The sequence below is a fragment of the Paralichthys olivaceus genome, chromosome 7, assembly GCF_024713975.1.
Source record: "Paralichthys olivaceus isolate ysfri-2021 chromosome 7, ASM2471397v2, whole genome shotgun sequence".
In the NCBI taxonomy this organism is placed as follows: Eukaryota; Metazoa; Chordata; class Actinopteri; order Pleuronectiformes; family Paralichthyidae; genus Paralichthys; species Paralichthys olivaceus.
This window is the reverse complement of record NC_091099.1, coordinates 16467296-16486280: the sequence shown is the minus strand read 5'-3', so window position 1 is coordinate 16486280 and position 18985 is coordinate 16467296. Positions and strand designations below refer to the sequence as shown.

The following is an 18985-nucleotide window of genomic DNA, read 5'->3' as shown; positions in this document are numbered from 1 at the left end:
CTATGACCTTCAGAAAAAAAGTTATTGAACAATATCTTGAACTCCTATAGGTTTTCAGCCCTAACCCTAACCCTAATCACAACCAAAAAATCAAACACTAATCACAACCCTAACCCTACCCCTTCCAAAGGTCGTAGAAGCTCGGGGGTGGTACGAATGGATCGGGCATAGCCACATTAGTGGAGATGGAACCAACTTCCAAGTCTCTATGACCTACAGAAAAAAAGTTATTGAAGAATATCTTGAGCTCCAATGGGTATTCATCCCTAACCCTAACCCTAATAGCAACCCTAACCCTAACCCTAATCACAACCCTAACCCTAACCCTAATTGCAACCCTAACCCTAACCCTAACCCTAATTGCAACCCTAACCCATATTAGGGATTAATTGGAATAACTCCGCGCTGCTTGCTCGAAACGTGCTGAAATTCGGTGTGATTGTGTGGCAGGCCACCCTTTATTAATCATGAAATGCACAAGTCTCTAGGACTTTCAGAAGAAAAGTTATTCAAAAATATCTTGTACTTTTTTTTAATAGATTTGGTGGTTTCACCATTTCCGAAGGTCGTAGAAGCTCGGGGATGGTCCCAATGGATCGGGCAGAGCCACATTAGTGGAGATGGAACCAACTTCCAAGTCTCTATGACCTTCAAAAAAAAAGTTATTGAACAATATCTTGAACTCCTATAGGTTTTCAGCCCTAACCCTAACCCTAATCACAACCAAAAAATCAAACACTAATCACAACCCTAACCCTACCCCTTCCAAAGGTCGTAGAAGCTCGGGGGTGGTACCAATGGATCGGGCATAGCCACATTAGTGGAGATGGAACCAACTTCCAATTCTCTATGACCTACAGAAAAAAAGTTATTGAAGAATATCTTGAGCTCCAATGGGTATTCATCCCTAACCCTAACCCTAATAGCAACCCTAACCCTAACCCTAATCACAACCCTAACCCTAACCCTAATTGCAACCCTAACCCTAACCCTAATTGCAACCCTAACCCATATTAGGGATTAATTGGAATAACTCCGCGCTGCTTGCTCGAAACGTGCTGAAATTCAGTGTGATTGTGTGGCAGGCCACCCTTTATTAATCATGAAATGCACAAGTCTCTAGGACTTTCAGAAGAAAAGTTATTCAAAAATATCTTGTACTTTTTTTTAATAGATTTGGTGGTTTCACCATTTCCGAAGGTCGTAGAAGCTCGGGGATGGTCCCAATGGATCGGGCAGAGCCACATTAGTGGAGATGGAACCAACTTCCAAGTCTCTATGACCTTCAAAAAAAAAGTTATTGAACAATATCTTGAACTCCTATAGGTTTTCAGCCCTAACCCTAACCCTAATCACAACCAAAAAATCAAACACTAATCACAACCCTAACCCTACCCCTTCCAAAGGTCGTAGAAGCTCGGGGGTGGTACCAATGGATCGGGCATAGCCACATTAGTGGAGATGGAACCAACTTCCAATTCTCTATGACCTACAGAAAAAAAGTTATTGAAGAATATCTTGAGCTCCAATGGGTATTCATCCCTAACCCTAACCCTAATAGCAACCCTAACCCTAACCCTAATCACAACCCTAACCCTAACCCTAATTGCAACCCTAACCCTAACCCTAACCCTAATTGCAACCCTAACCCATATTAGGGATTAATTGGAATAACTCCGCGCTGCTTGCTCGAAACGTGCTGAAATTCGGTGTGATTGTGTGGCAGGCCACCCTTTATTAATCATGAAATGCACAAGTCTCTAGGACTTTCAGAAGAAAAGTTATTCAAAAATATCTTGTACTTTTTTTTAATAGATTTGGTGGTTTCACCATTTCCGAAGGTCGTAGAAGCTCGGGGATGGTCCCAATGGATCGGGCAGAGCCACATTAGTGGAGATGGAACCAACTTCCAAGTCTCTATGACCTTCAGAAAAAAAGTTATTGAACAATATCTTGAACTCCTATAGGTTTTCAGCCCTAACCCTAACCCTAATCACAACCAAAAAATCAAACACTAATCACAACCCTAACCCTACCCCTTCCAAAGGTTGTAGAAGCTCGGGGGTGGTACGAATGGATCGGGCATAGCCACATTAGTGGAGATGGAACCAACTTCCAAGTCTCTATGACCTACAGAAAAAAAGTTATTGAAGAATATCTTGAGCTCCAATGGGTATTCATCCCTAACCCTAACCCTAATTACAACCCTAACCCTAACCCTAATTGCAACCCTAACCCATATTAGGGATTAATTGGAATAACTCCGCGCTGCTTGCTCGAAACGTGCTGAAATTCGGTGTGATTGTGTGGCAGGCCACCCTTTATTAATCATGAAATGCACAAGTCTCTAGGACTTTCAGAAGAAAAGTTATTCAAAAATATCTTGTACTTTTTTAAAATAGATTTGGTGGTTTCACCATTTCCGAAGGTCGTAGAAGCTCGGGGATGGTCCCAATGGATCGGGCAGAGCCACATTAGTGGAGATGGAACCAACTTCCAAGTCTCTATGACCTTCAAAAAAAAAGTTATTGAACAATATCTTGAACTCCTATAGGTTTTCAGCCCTAACCCTAACCCTAATCACAACCAAAAAATCAAACACTAATCACAACCCTAACCCTACCCCTTCCAAAGGTCGTAGAAGCTCGGGGGTGGTACCAATGGATCGGGCATAGCCACATTAGTGGAGATGGAACCAACTTCCAAGTCTCTATGACCTACAGAAAAAAAGTTATTGAAGAATATCTTGAGCTCCAATGGGTATTCATCCCTAACCCTAACCCTAATAGCAACCCTAACCCTAACCCTAATCACAACCCTAACCCTAACCCTAATTGCAACCCTAACCCTAACCCTAACCCTAATTGCAACCCTAACCCATATTAGGGATTAATTGGAATAACTCCGCGCTGCTTGCTCGAAACGTGCTGAAATTCGGTGTGATTGTGTGGCAGGCCACCCTTTATTAATCATGAAATGCACAAGTCTCTAGGACTTTCAGAAGAAAAGTTATTCAAAAATATCTTGTACTTTTTTTTAATAGATTTGGTGGTTTCACCATTTCCGAAGGTCGTAGAAGCTCGGGGATGGTCCCAATGGATCGGGCAGAGCCACATTAGTGGAGATGGAACCAACTTCCAAGTCTCTATGACCTTCAAAAAAAAAGTTATTGAACAATATCTTGAACTCGTATAGGTTTTCAGCCCTAACCCTAACCCTAATCACAACCAAAAAATCAAACACTAATCACAACCCTAACCCTACCCCTTCCAAAGGTCGTAGAAGCTCGGGGGTGGTACCAATGGATCGGGCATAGCCACATTAGTGGAGATGGAACCAACTTCCAATTCTCTATGACCTACAGAAAAAAAGTTATTGAAGAATATCTTGAGCTCCAATGGGTATTCATCCCTAACCCTAACCCTAATAGCAACCCTAACCCTAACCCTAATCACAACCCTAACCCTAACCCTAATTGCAACCCTAACCCTAACCCTAACCCTAATTGCAACCCTAACCCATATTAGGGATTAATTGGAATAACTCCGCGCTGCTTGCTCGAAACGTGCTGAAATTCGGTGTGATTGTGTGGCAGGCCACCCTTTATTAATCATGAAATGCACAAGTCTCTAGGACTTTCAGAAGAAAAGTTATTCAAAAATATCTTGTACTTTTTTTAAATAGATTTGGTGGTTTCACCATTTCCGAAGGTCGTAGAAGCTCGGGGATGGTCCCAATGGATCGGGCAGAGCCACATTAGTGGAGATGGAACCAACTTCCAAGTCTCTATGACCTTCAAAAAAAAAGTTATTGAACAATATCTTGAACTCCTATAGGTTTTCAGCCCTAACCCTAACCCTAATCACAACCAAAAAATCAAACACTAATCACAACCCTAACCCTACCCCTTCCAAAGGTCGTAGAAGCTCGGGGGTGGTACCAATGGATCGGGCATAGCCACATTAGTGGAGATGGAACCAACTTCCAAGTCTCTATGACCTACAGAAAAAAAGTTATTGAAGAATATCTTGAGCTCCAATGGGTATTCATCCCTAACCCTAACCCTAATAGCAACCCTAACCCTAACCCTAATCACAACCCTAACCCTAACCCTAATTGCAACCCTAACCCTAACCCTAACCCTAATTGCAACCCTAACCCATATTAGGGATTAATTGGAATAACTCCGCGCTGCTTGCTCGAAACGTGCTGAAATTCGGTGTGATTGTGTGGCAGGCCACCCTTTATTAATCATGAAATGCACAAGTCTCTAGGACTTTCAGAAGAAAAGTTATTCAAAAATATCTTGTACTTTTTTTTAATAGATTTGGTGGTTTCACCATTTCCGAAGGTCGTAGAAGCTCGGGGATGGTCCCAATGGATCGGGCAGAGCCACATTAGTGGAGATGGAACCAACTTCCAAGTCTCTATGACCTTCAAAAAAAAAGTTATTGAACAATATCTTGAACTCGTATAGGTTTTCAGCCCTAACCCTAACCCTAATCACAACCAAAAAATCAAACACTAATCACAACCCTAACCCTACCCCTTCCAAAGGTCGTAGAAGCTCGGGGGTGGTACCAATGGATCGGGCATAGCCACATTAGTGGAGATGGAACCAACTTCCAATTCTCTATGACCTACAGAAAAAAAGTTATTGAAGAATATCTTGAGCTCCAATGGGTATTCATCCCTAACCCTAACCCTAATAGCAACCCTAACCCTAACCCTAATCACAACCCTAACCCTAACCCTAATTGCAACCCTAACCCTAACCCTAACCCTAATTGCAACCCTAACCCATATTAGGGATTAATTGGAATAACTCCGCGCTGCTTGCTCGAAACGTGCTGAAATTCGGTGTGATTGTGTGGCAGGCCACCCTTTATTAATCATGAAATGCACAAGTCTCTAGGACTTTCAGAAGAAAAGTTATTCAAAAATATCTTGTACTTTTTTTAAATAGATTTGGTGGTTTCACCATTTCCGAAGGTCGTAGAAGCTCGGGGATGGTCCCAATGGATCGGGCAGAGCCACATTAGTGGAGATGGAACCAACTTCCAAGTCTCTATGACCTTCAAAAAAAAAGTTATTGAACAATATCTTGAACTCCTATAGGTTTTCAGCCCTAACCCTAACCCTAATCACAACCAAAAAATCAAACACTAATCACAACCCTAACCCTACCCCTTCCAAAGGTCGTAGAAGCTCGGGGGTGGTACCAATGGATCGGGCATAGCCACATTAGTGGAGATGGAACCAACTTCCAAGTCTCTATGACCTACAGAAAAAAAGTTATTGAAGAATATCTTGAGCTCCAATGGGTATTCATCCCTAACCCTAACCCTAATAGCAACCCTAACCCTAACCCTAATCACAACCCTAACCCTAACCCTAATTGCAACCCTAACCCTAACCCTAACCCTAATTGCAACCCTAACCCATATTAGGGATTAATTGGAATAACTCCGCGCTGCTTGCTCGAAACGTGCTGAAATTCGGTGTGATTGTGTGGCAGGCCACCCTTTATTAATCATGAAATGCACAAGTCTCTAGGACTTTCAGAAGAAAAGTTATTCAAAAATATCTTGTACTTTTTTTTAATAGATTTGGTGGTTTCACCATTTCCGAAGGTCGTAGAAGCTCGGGGATGGTCCCAATGGATCGGGCAGAGCCACATTAGTGGAGATGGAACCAACTTCCAAGTCTCTATGACCTTCAAAAAAAAAGTTATTGAACAATATCTTGAACTCCTATAGGTTTTCAGCCCTAACCCTAACCCTAATCACAACCAAAAAATCAAACACTAATCACAACCCTAACCCTACCCCTTCCAAAGGTCGTAGAAGCTCGGGGGTGGTACCAATGGATCGGGCATAGCCACATTAGTGGAGATGGAACCAACTTCCAATTCTCTATGACCTACAGAAAAAAAGTTATTGAAGAATATCTTGAGCTCCAATGGGTATTCATCCCTAACCCTAACCCTAATAGCAACCCTAACCCTAACCCTAATCACAACCCTAACCCTAACCCTAATTGCAACCCTAACCCTAACCCTAATTGCAACCCTAACCCATATTAGGGATTAATTGGAATAACTCCGCGCTGCTTGCTCGAAACGTGCTGAAATTCAGTGTGATTGTGTGGCAGGCCACCCTTTATTAATCATGAAATGCACAAGTCTCTAGGACTTTCAGAAGAAAAGTTATTCAAAAATATCTTGTACTTTTTTTTAATAGATTTGGTGGTTTCACCATTTCCGAAGGTCGTAGAAGCTCGGGGATGGTCCCAATGGATCGGGCAGAGCCACATTAGTGGAGATGGAACCAACTTCCAAGTCTCTATGACCTTCAAAAAAAAAGTTATTGAACAATATCTTGAACTCCTATAGGTTTTCAGCCCTAACCCTAACCCTAATCACAACCAAAAAATCAAACACTAATCACAACCCTAACCCTACCCCTTCCAAAGGTCGTAGAAGCTCGGGGGTGGTACCAATGGATCGGGCATAGCCACATTAGTGGAGATGGAACCAACTTCCAATTCTCTATGACCTACAGAAAAAAAGTTATTGAAGAATATCTTGAGCTCCAATGGGTATTCATCCCTAACCCTAACCCTAATAGCAACCCTAACCCTAACCCTAATCACAACCCTAACCCTAACCCTAATTGCAACCCTAACCCTAACCCTAACCCTAATTGCAACCCTAACCCATATTAGGGATTAATTGGAATAACTCCGCGCTGCTTGCTCGAAACGTGCTGAAATTCGGTGTGATTGTGTGGCAGGCCACCCTTTATTAATCATGAAATGCACAAGTCTCTAGGACTTTCAGAAGAAAAGTTATTCAAAAATATCTTGTACTTTTTTTAAATAGATTTGGTGGTTTCACCATTTCCGAAGGTCGTAGAAGCTCGGGGATGGTCCCAATGGATCGGGCAGAGCCACATTAGTGGAGATGGAACCAACTTCCAAGTCTCTATGACCTTCAGAAAAAAAGTTATTGAACAATATCTTGAACTCCTATAGGTTTTCAGCCCTAACCCTAACCCTAATCACAACCAAAAAATCAAACACTAATCACAACCCTAACCCTACCCCTTCCAAAGGTCGTAGAAGCTCGGGGGTGGTACGAATGGATCGGGCATAGCCACATTAGTGGAGATGGAACCAACTTCCAAGTCTCTATGACCTACAGAAAAAAAGTTATTGAAGAATATCTTGAGCTCCAATGGGTATTCATCCCTAACCCTAACCCTAATTACAACCCTAACCCTAACCCTAATTGCAACCCTAACCCATATTAGGGATTAATTGGAATAACTCCGCGCTGCTTGCTCGAAACGTGCTGAAATTCGGTGTGATTGTGTGGCAGGCCACCCTTTATTAATCATGAAATTCACAAGTCTCTAGGACTTTCAGAAGAAAAGTTATTCAAAAATATCTTGTACTTTTTTTAAATAGATTTGGTGGTTTCACCATTTCCGAAGGTCGTAGAAGCTCGGGGATGGTCCCAATGGATCGGGCAGAGCCACATTAGTGGAGATGGAACCAACTTCCAAGTCTCTATGACCTTCAAAAAAAAAGTTATTGAACAATATCTTGAACTCCTATAGGTTTTCAGCCCTAACCCTAACCCTAATCACAACCAAAAAATCAAACACTAATCACAACCCTAACCCTACCCCTTCCAAAGGTCGTAGAAGCTCGGGGGTGGTACCAATGGATCGGGCATAGCCACATTAGTGGAGATGGAACCAACTTCCAATTCTCTATGACCTACAGAAAAAAAGTTATTGAAGAATATCTTGAGCTCCAATGGGTATTCATCCCTAACCCTAACCCTAATAGCAACCCTAACCCTAACCCTAATCACAACCCTAACCCTAACCCTAATTACAACCCTAACCCTAACCCTAATTGCAACCCTAACCCATATTAGGGATTAATTGGAATAACTCCGCGCTGCTTGCTCGAAACATGCTGAAATTCGGTGTGATTGTGTGGCAGGCCACCCTTTATTAATCATGAAATGCACAAGTCTCTAGGACTTTCAGAAGAAAAGTTATTCAAAAATATCTTGTACTTTTTTTAAATAGATTTGGTGGTTTCACCATTTCCGAAGGTCGTAGAAGCTCGGGGATGGTCCCAATGGATCGGGCAGAGCCACATTAGTGGAGATGGAACCAACTTCCAAGTCTCTATGACCTTCAAAAAAAAAGTTATTGAACAATATCTTGAACTCCTATAGGTTTTCAGCCCTAACCCTAACCCTAATCACAACCAAAAAATCAAACACTAATCACAACCCTAACCCTACCCCTTCCAAAGGTCGTAGAAGCTCGGGGGTGGTACCAATGGATCGGGCATAGCCACATTAGTGGAGATGGAACCAACTTCCAATTCTCTATGACCTACAGAAAAAAAGTTATTGAAGAATATCTTGAGCTCCAATGGGTATTCATCCCTAACCCTAACCCTAATAGCAACCCTAACCCTAACCACAACCCTAACCCTAACCCTAATTGCAACCCTAACCCTAACCCTAACCCTAATTGCAACCCTAACCCATATTAGGGATTAATTGGAATAACTCCGCGCTGCTTGCTCGAAACGTGCTGAAATTCGGTGTGATTGTGTGGCAGGCCACCCTTTATTAATCATGAAATGCACAAGTCTCTAGGACTTTCAGAAGAAAAGTTATTCAAAAATATCTTGTACTTTTTTTTAATAGATTTGGTGGTTTCACCATTTCCGAAGGTCGTAGAAGCTCGGGGATGGTCCCAATGGATCGGGCAGAGCCACATTAGTGGAGATGGAACCAACTTCCAAGTCTCTATGACCTTCAGAAAAAAAGTTATTGAACAATATCTTGAACTCCTATAGGTTTTCAGCCCTAACCCTAACCCTAATCACAACCAAAAAATCAAACACTAATCACAACCCTAACCCTACCCCTTCCAAAGGTCGTAGAAGCTCGGGGGTGGTACGAATGGATCGGGCATAGCCACATTAGTGGAGATGGAACCAACTTCCAAGTCTCTATGACCTACAGAAAAAAAGTTATTGAAGAATATCTTGAGCTCCAATGGGTATTCATCCCTAACCCTAACCCTAATAGCAACCCTAACCCTAACCCTAATCACAACCCTAACCCTAACCCTAATTGCAACCCTAACCCTAACCCTAATTGCAACCCTAACCCATATTAGGGATTAATTGGAATAACTCCGCGCTGCTTGCTCGAAACGTGCTGAAATTCGGTGTGATTGTGTGGCAGGCCACCCTTTATTAATCATGAAATGCACAAGTCTCTAGGACTTTCAGAAGAAAAGTTATTCAAAAATATCTTGTACTTTTTTTTAATAGATTTGGTGGTTTCACCATTTCCGAAGGTCGTAGAAGCTCGGGGATGGTCCCAATGGATCGGGCAGAGCCACATTAGTGGAGATGGAACCAACTTCCAAGTCTCTATGACCTTCAAAAAAAAAGTTATTGAACAATATCTTGAACTCCTATAGGTTTTCAGCCCTAACCCTAACCCTAATCACAACCAAAAAATCAAACACTAATCACAACCCTAACCCTACCCCTTCCAAAGGTCGTAGAAGCTCGGGGGTGGTACCAATGGATCGGGCATAGCCACATTAGTGGAGATGGAACCAACTTCCAATTCTCTATGACCTACAGAAAAAAAGTTATTGAAGAATATCTTGAGCTCCAATGGGTATTCATCCCTAACCCTAACCCTAATAGCAACCCTAACCCTAACCCTAATAGCAACCCTAACCCTAACCCTAATTGCAACCCTAACCCTAACCCTAATTGCAACCCTAACCCATATTAGGGATTAATTGGAATAACTCCGCGCTGCTTGCTCGAAACGTGCTGAAATTCGGTGTGATTGTGTGGCAGGCCACCCTTTATTAATCATGAAATGCACAAGTCTCTAGGACTTTCAGAAGAAAAGTTATTCAAAAATATCTTGTACTTTTTTTTAATAGATTTGGTGGTTTCACCATTTCCGAAGGTCGTAGAAGCTCGGGGATGGTCCCAATGGATCGGGCAGAGCCACATTAGTGGAGATGGAACCAACTTCCAAGTCTCTATGACCTTCAAAAAAAAAGTTATTGAACAATATCTTGAACTCCTATAGGTTTTCAGCCCTAACCCTAACCCTAATCACAACCAAAAAATCAAACACTAATCACAACCCTAACCCTACCCCTTCCAAAGGTCGTAGAAGCTCGGGGGTGGTACCAATGGATCGGGCATAGCCACATTAGTGGAGATGGAACCAACTTCCAATTCTCTATGACCTACAGAAAAAAAGTTATTGAAGAATATCTTGAGCTCCAATGGGTATTCATCCCTAACCCTAACCCTAATAGCAACCCTAACCCTAACCCTAATCACAACCCTAACCCTAACCCTAATTGCAACCCTAACCCTAACCCTAATTGCAACCCTAACCCATATTAGGGATTAATTGGAATAACTCCGCGCTGCTTGCTCAAAACGTGCTGAAATTCAGTGTGATTGTGTGGCAGGCCACCCTTTATTAATCATGAAATGCACAAGTCTCTAGGACTTTCAGAAGAAAAGTTATTCAAAAATATCTTGTACTTTTTTTTAATAGATTTGGTGGTTTCACCATTTCCGAAGGTCGTAGAAGCTCGGGGATGGTCCCAATGGATCGGGCAGAGCCACATTAGTGGAGATGGAACCAACTTCCAAGTCTCTATGACCTTCAAAAAAAAAGTTATTGAACAATATCTTGAACTCCTATAGGTTTTCAGCCCTAACCCTAACCCTAATCACAACCAAAAAATCAAACACTAATCACAACCCTAACCCTACCCCTTCCAAAGGTCGTAGAAGCTCGGGGGTGGTACCAATGGATCGGGCATAGCCACATTAGTGGAGATGGAACCAACTTCCAATTCTCTATGACCTACAGAAAAAAAGTTATTGAAGAATATCTTGAGCTCCAATGGGTATTCATCCCTAACCCTAACCCTAATAGCAACCCTAACCCTAACCCTAATCACAACCCTAACCCTAACCCTAATTGCAACCCTAACCCTAACCCTAACCCTAATTGCAACCCTAACCCATATTAGGGATTAATTGGAATAACTCCGCGCTGCTTGCTCGAAACGTGCTGAAATTCGGTGTGATTGTGTGGCAGGCCACCCTTTATTAATCATGAAATGCACAAGTCTCTAGGACTTTCAGAAGAAAAGTTATTCAAAAATATCTTGTACTTTTTTTTAATAGATTTGGTGGTTTCACCATTTCCGAAGGTCGTAGAAGCTCGGGGATGGTCCCAATGGATCGGGCAGAGCCACATTAGTGGAGATGGAACCAACTTCCAAGTCACTATGACCTTCAGAAAAAAAGTTATTGAACAATATCTTGAACTCCTATAGGTTTTCAGCCCTAACCCTAACCCTAATCACAACCAAAAAATCAAACACTAATCACAACCCTAACCCTACCCCTTCCAAAGGTCGTAGAAGCTCGGGGGTGGTACGAATGGATCGGGCATAGCCACATTAGTGGAGATGGAACCAACTTCCAAGTCTCTATGACCTACAGAAAAAAAGTTATTGAAGAATATCTTGAGCTCCAATGGGTATTCATCCCTAACCCTAACCCTAATAGCAACCCTAACCCTAACCCTAATCACAACCCTAACCCTAACCCTAATTGCAACCCTAACCCTAACCCTAATTGCAACCCTAACCCATATTAGGGATTAATTGGAATAACTCCGCGCTGCTTGCTCGAAACGTGCTGAAATTCGGTGTGATTGTGTGGCAGGCCACCCTTTATTAATCATGAAATGCACAAGTCTCTAGGACTTTCAGAAGAAAAGTTATTCAAAAATATCTTGTACTTTTTTTTAATAGATTTGGTGGTTTCACCATTTCCGAAGGTCGTAGAAGCTCGGGGATGGTCCCAATGGATCGGGCAGAGCCACATTAGTGGAGATGGAACCAACTTCCAAGTCTCTATGACCTTCAAAAAAAAAGTTATTGAACAATATCTTGAACTCCTATAGGTTTTCAGCCCTAACCCTAACCCTAATCACAACCAAAAAATCAAACACTAATCACAACCCTAACCCTACCCCTTCCAAAGGTCGTAGAAGCTCGGGGGTGGTACCAATGGATCGGGCATAGCCACATTAGTGGAGATGGAACCAACTTCCAATTCTCTATGACCTACAGAAAAAAAGTTATTGAAGAATATCTTGAGCTCCAATGGGTATTCATCCCTAACCCTAACCCTAATAGCAACCCTAACCCTAACCACAACCCTAACCCTAACCCTAATTGCAACCCTAACCCTAACCCTAACCCTAATTGCAACCCTAACCCATATTAGGGATTAATTGGAATAACTCCGCGCTGCTTGCTCGAAACGTGCTGAAATTCGGTGTGATTGTGTGGCAGGCCACCCTTTATTAATCATGAAATGCACAAGTCTCTAGGACTTTCAGAAGAAAAGTTATTCAAAAATATCTTGTACTTTTTTTTAATAGATTTGGTGGTTTCACCATTTCCGAAGGTCGTAGAAGCTCGGGGATGGTCCCAATGGATCGGGCAGAGCCACATTAGTGGAGATGGAACCAACTTCCAAGTCTCTATGACCTTCAAAAAAAAAGTTATTGAACAATATCTTGAACTCCTATAGGTTTTCAGCCCTAACCCTAACCCTAATCACAACCAAAAAATCAAACACTAATCACAACCCTAAACCTACCCCTTCCAAAGGTCGTAGAAGCTCGGGGGTGGTACCAATGGATCGGGCATAGCCACATTAGTGGAGATGGAACCAACTTCCAATTCTCTATGACCTACAGAAAAAAAGTTATTGAAGAATATCTTGAGCTCCAATGGGTATTCATCCCTAACCCTAACCCTAATAGCAACCCTAACCCTAACCCTAATCACAACCCTAACCCTAACCCTAATTGCAACCCTAACCCTAACCCTAACCCTAATTGCAACCCTAACCCATATTAGGGATTAATTGGAATAACTCCGCGCTGCTTGCTCGAAACGTGCTGAAATTCGGTGTGATTGTGTGGCAGGCCACCCTTTATTAATCATGAAATGCACAAGTCTCTAGGACTTTCAGAAGAAAAGTTATTCAAAAATATCTTGTACTTTTTTTTAATAGATTTGGTGGTTTCACCATTTCCGAAGGTCGTAGAAGCTCGGGGATGGTCCCAATGGATCGGGCAGAGCCACATTAGTGGAGATGGAACCAACTTCCAAGTCTCTATGACCTTCAAAAAAAAAGTTATTGAACAATATCTTGAACTCCTATAGGTTTTCAGCCCTAACCCTAACCCTAATCACAACCAAAAAATCAAACACTAATCACAACCCTAACCCTACCCCTTCCAAAGGTCGTAGAAGCTCGGGGGTGGTACCAATGGATCGGGCATAGCCACATTAGTGGAAATGGAACCAACTTCCAATTCTCTATGACCTACAGAAAAAAAGTTATTGAAGAATATCTTGAGCTCCAATGGGTATTCATCCCTAACCCTAACCCTAATAGCAACCCTAACCCTAATCACAACCCTAACCCTAATTGCAACTCCAACTCATATTCACCATAGGGTGAATAACTCTGCGCTGCTTGCTCGAAAAGTGCTGAAATTCGGTGTGGTTGCGTGGTAGGCTACCCTTTTTCAATCATGAAATGCCCAAGTCTCTATGACTTTCAGAAAAAAAGTTATTCAAATATATCTTGTACTTTTTTTTATAGATTTGGTGGTTTCACCATTTCCGAAGGTCATAGAAGCTCGGGGGTGGTCCCAATGGATCGGGCATAGCCACATTAGTGGACATGGAACCAACCAACTTCCAAGTCTGTTTTAAGACTTTATTTGATTTAATTTCCACATCAGTGCCATGTGAAATAAATTCTTTCCTAAAACACAAAGTCAGTGCAACCTTGAATGTTATAGTTACTGTTGAGTTATGTAGGAAAAGTGTGTATGTTTCAGCACATATGGGAACAACCATGCACGTGCTCTTGCTGTTCACACGGGAGCTTCATGTTTATAGATGTCTTGCCAAATCGCTCTTGCTTTGCACGCCTAATAAATGGGCCCAGTTGTAATGTAATATTTATGCAAAGTAAATCGGCTCACAGCTTGGTGCAGGCATAAATAACAGGCAGGATGTTCAATCAGGTCTGCTCCTCATTAATAATGCAGGACCCTCTGCGCTGCAGTAAATGTGTGATTCAATTTCAGCCAGTTGTGTGTGTAAGACTGTGATGTCTCTGTACCGCCTCTTATGAGGGTTGTTTGAGCACGATTGAGTGTAATCACAGTATGTGTCTGCGGTATTAGTGTCTAAGCACATATGTGGATATGTTTTACCTTTGTTTTCATCCTGCTGTACAGCTGTAGTAACATTCCTCTTTTAATTCATCCACTTCAACACACAATAATCAGCTGCTCACTACAAATGCAGCAGCTTCACTGAAGTTGAGTGTCTTATTCAGGCGCCACTTGACAGTAATTGTTAAGGGTGTGTTGAGTTACTGACTCACTTTCTGAGCACACAATTTCCTCACCAGTGTGGGAATTAAAACTGACAACCTTGTAGTCTCAAGCCCTTTTATCCAAGTGAGGGAGTGGATGTGCTTGTGAACAATAATGCGTTATAATGACTCACTGTCGATGGCCTCAGAGTTGAAGGTAAGTGCTGTGTCCAGAGACAGACAGTCCACAGTCACCTCTCCACCCTGGATGCGGTACCAATTGTGCCTCAGAGGGGTTGTGCCGTCAAACTTGTCTTGGAAACCTGTTCTGGAGCTGTCGTTCATACCGATCAAAACGTCGTCCAGCGCCCACTGGGCAGAGTGTTTCCCTACGAGGAAGGCGAGAAAGAAAGAAGTCGAAAAGAAAAGTTCAGATGTGACATTAAAATTATATTGCAATTCAATGCGTGTTTTCATGTGGTGTTAAATTGTGCATTTACCTTGCTGTGGCTGCCACCAACGAAATACTGTGTAAGGGGTTTTAGCTGCAGATGGCAGCTCGATGGTGACCACTTGAGGCTCTAGGAAGGAACTGAAGTCAAGCTCCCTTAGGAACTGCCACTGCACACCGTTGATTGTAGAAAACTGCACAAGGACACCTAGAAGAGGAGAGTGGATCACACTGTGGGGACAACTCTTTCATAGGTACAGAATAGATTTAGGAAATAAAAAAGATTTATAAGCAATTAAATAAGTCAAAAGTCCAAAAGCTCTGATTGTTACAGACAAGCTGTTAAAGCGGTTTGCAGGTTTTTATCTGATGCTGAAGAAATACAGTCAGACTGAGCCTTCAGCACTGCTTCAGGCTAGAGATCCACAATCTGCTCACAGATGAAGAGAACAGACGACACTAGACTCTGATTCTTCTGCAAAGAAAAACACTGTCGATAAGGATCAGATCTGTAGCGACACAAGCTTTGTTGGAAGAATCAGGATGGATAAGGAACAGATGGAAACAAGCCAGATCAGATGTGGAGCTGCTCTCCACAGACTGCACTGTTGAGGAACAGCCACATGAATGCAGCAGAGGGCCTCAATGCTCTAATGCACGACAGATAATTACCTTCATTGCGGGAGCGAGGCCTGGTGCATGTGGGCCCCAAACTTTTGCTGCCAATGCGGATGTAGAATTGGACCAACCTGTATGTAAGTAGAAACTTCAAATTTAAATTTGAACTTTGAAGAAATGTGCAATTTAACTGGGATGTCTGAATGATGATCATGATAGATTTGTAGTTGTGAATTTCACGCACCGTGTGTTGGTAGTGTCTAGAGGCACTGTGTGTGCTTCTCTCCTCCCAGGGCTACTGAAGTAAAGGGCCTTCCCCTCACCAATGATACCACAGCCTCCTCCAATTTGTCCACCACTCAGGCTCTGCCACAGAGGACTCAGCTTCCCCTCAAAGCCTTCGGTAAGTTCTGTGGGACTGGCTACAGCTGGTACGCAACTATCCTGCTCCACTGTGAGAAAAAAAGGGAATCGTATGGTCAAACATAAAGCTAGTCAAAAATATAAATTTTATGAAAGAATCTAACTGGCACTGAACCTGTGTATCCCATATCACAGAAGCAGACTCCAGAGATGCAATCTCCATGTCCCCCACAGTGGTTTGGACAGGGCTCAGAGATGTAGACCCCATCCAGGGCAAAAGGTGGAGCATCTCTGTACACGCTGCTCTCTTGGAACCAACGGAACCTGGTTTTACTGGGGAAATGAGAAGGAGGGGATTCAGTCAAAGGAGCGAAAAAGCAGGCATTTAAACTGTTAGTAGAAATTGATATAGAAGCTATTCAGCAACTAGTATGTAGTTCAATTAAACATTTCCCAAAACTCTTATTCGACATAGCAACTGCATGCTTGTTACCATAGCTACCTGGCTGCAACATTGCGCGGTATGACCACAGTGACCCTGGTCCACTGTTCATAGTCTCCAGTGTTGTAGACAGTGGGCTCTCTGAGCTCACGTCCACTGCCCTCACACACCCCTACCCCCGGGGTTCCTGGGTAACAGCCCTCCCTCACCAAGGCCCAGGTACGACCGGCATCATGGGAATACTGCAGCAGGACTGGGGCAGATGCACTGAACTCTGATTCACAGCCAATGTTCAACTGGTAGGGAAAACAGTGCACAGACAGTTGTCAAAATGACACCTTTAAAATTGCCCGTCCATTTATAGTGTTTACACTTTCTATGTTGTTACCTTAAACTGAAGGGTGTAGCCAGATCGCAAGACCAGGTCTCTTGTAACAGCCACCCTATCCCCATCAGAGCGCCCAAACACCATGGCAGAGGGCGTAGTGGCACAGAAGCTGTTGTTGCTTTCCCTCTCCATGCCTTCATTACCCAGCATCAGCCACACACTCATCTGGTTCAGAGGGTAGTCGAACGCCGGCTTCTCGTAAAAGTTCTGCAGAGACAGAAGGCAGGCGAGTTTAGCAGAGTGCTTTGTGTTAACAGGTACCAGTGTCTGCAGTGGAACATATTTCTCAAAAGATTAGTGGATGGTCTTCAGCAAAGATAGGAGATTTTATACCCTGCTCTATCTCAGTTTGGCAAACACTTACCATTACAGCAAAACAAGCAATATCTTGAGATGAAGCAGAAACTGCAGCACAGGGTCAGAGCACAAATTATAGTTATAGAAAATAACTCCTCAAACTGACTCCTGACCTGCGGTAGAGTAGGATTGGCCATGGGGATGATGTGTTTCTCCCTCTCAGACAAAATGATGACGTCATCAATTGCCCACTGGTCATAGCCATCCCCAGAGTGAAGAGGCTGCCACCAACGAAACCTGGTGGAGGGTGTCTTCGAGACCAAGGGAAGCTCATAGTGGACAAAGCTGAAGGTGGTAGAGGAGACAGGTTCTCTTTGAAAATATACACTCATCACGCATCTAACACATGATGCGTCTCGTTATCTTTGTAAAACATGAAATTGTTCCCCTTTCTTCAGCCACAGGTCTCTCACCGGGGTTTGGTGAAGTCCGTGAAGTACATCTCAGCGATGAGACCCCAGCTGATTCCTCCGTCATTGCTGTACTGCAGCAACACTCCTTCTTCTCTGCTGTCGGCTTGGTTACACTCAGACCAGTCTCCGCCCACCCGCAGGTAGAACTGCACAAACTCTGCCCATTCGGTGTCCAGATCCCAGCTCACTAGCTGCCTCAGCCCAGCCTGACAACAACACGCATGTTCATTTTTACATATCAAGTAGCACATAATACCTATAACATGCAGGATGTACTGTACAGTTCACTTGTACTTATATACAGTTGTACTTATATATATCAAAGCCACTTTTCAGTAACCAATATATATATATATATATATATATATATATATATAGTATGAGTAAGTATAGATAATTAGTATAGATTTACATTGTTAAATAACAAAATTGCAAAACACAACTTTTTTGAGAATATTTTCTAGCTGTTGTACCTTGCTGAAGTACAGAGATGATCCAGATGAGACCACACCACAGCCCATGTCAGGGGTGACCACCTCTCCACCAATCACCTCTTGCCAAGTTGCCAGCAGTGCATCCTGGGACTCAAAGTCAGAGAGCACACTGGAGGATAGGGGGGTAATGGGCTGGCAGTCTGTTCCTGAGAAGCCATCGTCACACCTACGGGAGAATACAGACACTGACTTTTCTTATCCTTCATCTATGATTTAATGCGGCAGCTGAACATATTTTATGGGCCTCCATGTTGAGCGTGATGGAAAAAGTAATAAAGCAAATCCTACAGAAGTTTTATGGTTTGTGTGACTGTGCGTGTGTGAAGGCTGACCTGCAGTGTCCATGGTCACACCAGCCGTGTCCGTGACACATGTTAGGACACTGCTGACCGATGTAGATGTCGTCAAGGGCCCACTCATCCTGCTCTCCATAGTAGTTCTGGATCCAACGGAACCGTGTGGCACTGGACCTAAACATACACACACGTGTGTTATGATAAATAAACATTATAAATACATATAAAATATCATAAACATTAGACAGTTGAAAAGGGAGTTTGCATGTTCTCCCCATGTCTGTGTGGGTTTTCTCCGGGCTTCCTCCCACATTCCAGAGACAGGCAGAGTTCGGGTTAGGTTGATTGGAGATTCTAAATTGACTGAAGGTGTGATTGTGAGTATGAATGGTCCTCTCTCTCTGTATGTTGGACCTGTGATACACTGGTGACCTGTCCAGGGTGTACCCCGCCTCTCGCCCATTGTCAGCTGGAACTGGTCCTAGGTCACCCTGAGACCCTCGACATGTTAAGCCGTATAGAAAATGGACAGATAAAGTTAAAAAAACAAAAAACATTAAAAATCAAATGGCAGCGATATCTAATATATTGACAATATCCCAATGCCATACTCACTAATCTATTTCTCTACCAGGGATGGTTT

At 42.9% G+C, this 18985-nt stretch overlaps 1 protein-coding gene across 2 annotated transcripts in view; it reads right to left on the bottom strand.

Moving 5' to 3' along the window:
* reln (reelin) overlaps positions 1-18985 on the bottom strand; it is a 270001-nt gene that overhangs the window by 179913 nt on the left and 71103 nt on the right. For both annotated transcript variants that reach the window (XM_069528562.1, XM_069528563.1), the window contains exons 23-33: positions 18379-18516; positions 18026-18212; positions 17553-17758; positions 17253-17424; positions 16783-16989; positions 16455-16690; positions 16128-16285; positions 15834-16041; positions 15644-15720; positions 15021-15179; positions 14715-14909 (exon numbers count right to left, since the gene is read on the bottom strand). In XM_069528562.1, coding sequence (XP_069384663.1) covers positions 14715-14909; positions 15021-15179; positions 15644-15720; positions 15834-16041; positions 16128-16285; positions 16455-16690; positions 16783-16989; positions 17253-17424; positions 17553-17758; positions 18026-18212; positions 18379-18516 — 1943 coding nt within the window. The remainder of the gene's footprint in view (positions 1-14714; positions 14910-15020; positions 15180-15643; positions 15721-15833; positions 16042-16127; positions 16286-16454; positions 16691-16782; positions 16990-17252; positions 17425-17552; positions 17759-18025; positions 18213-18378; positions 18517-18985) is intronic.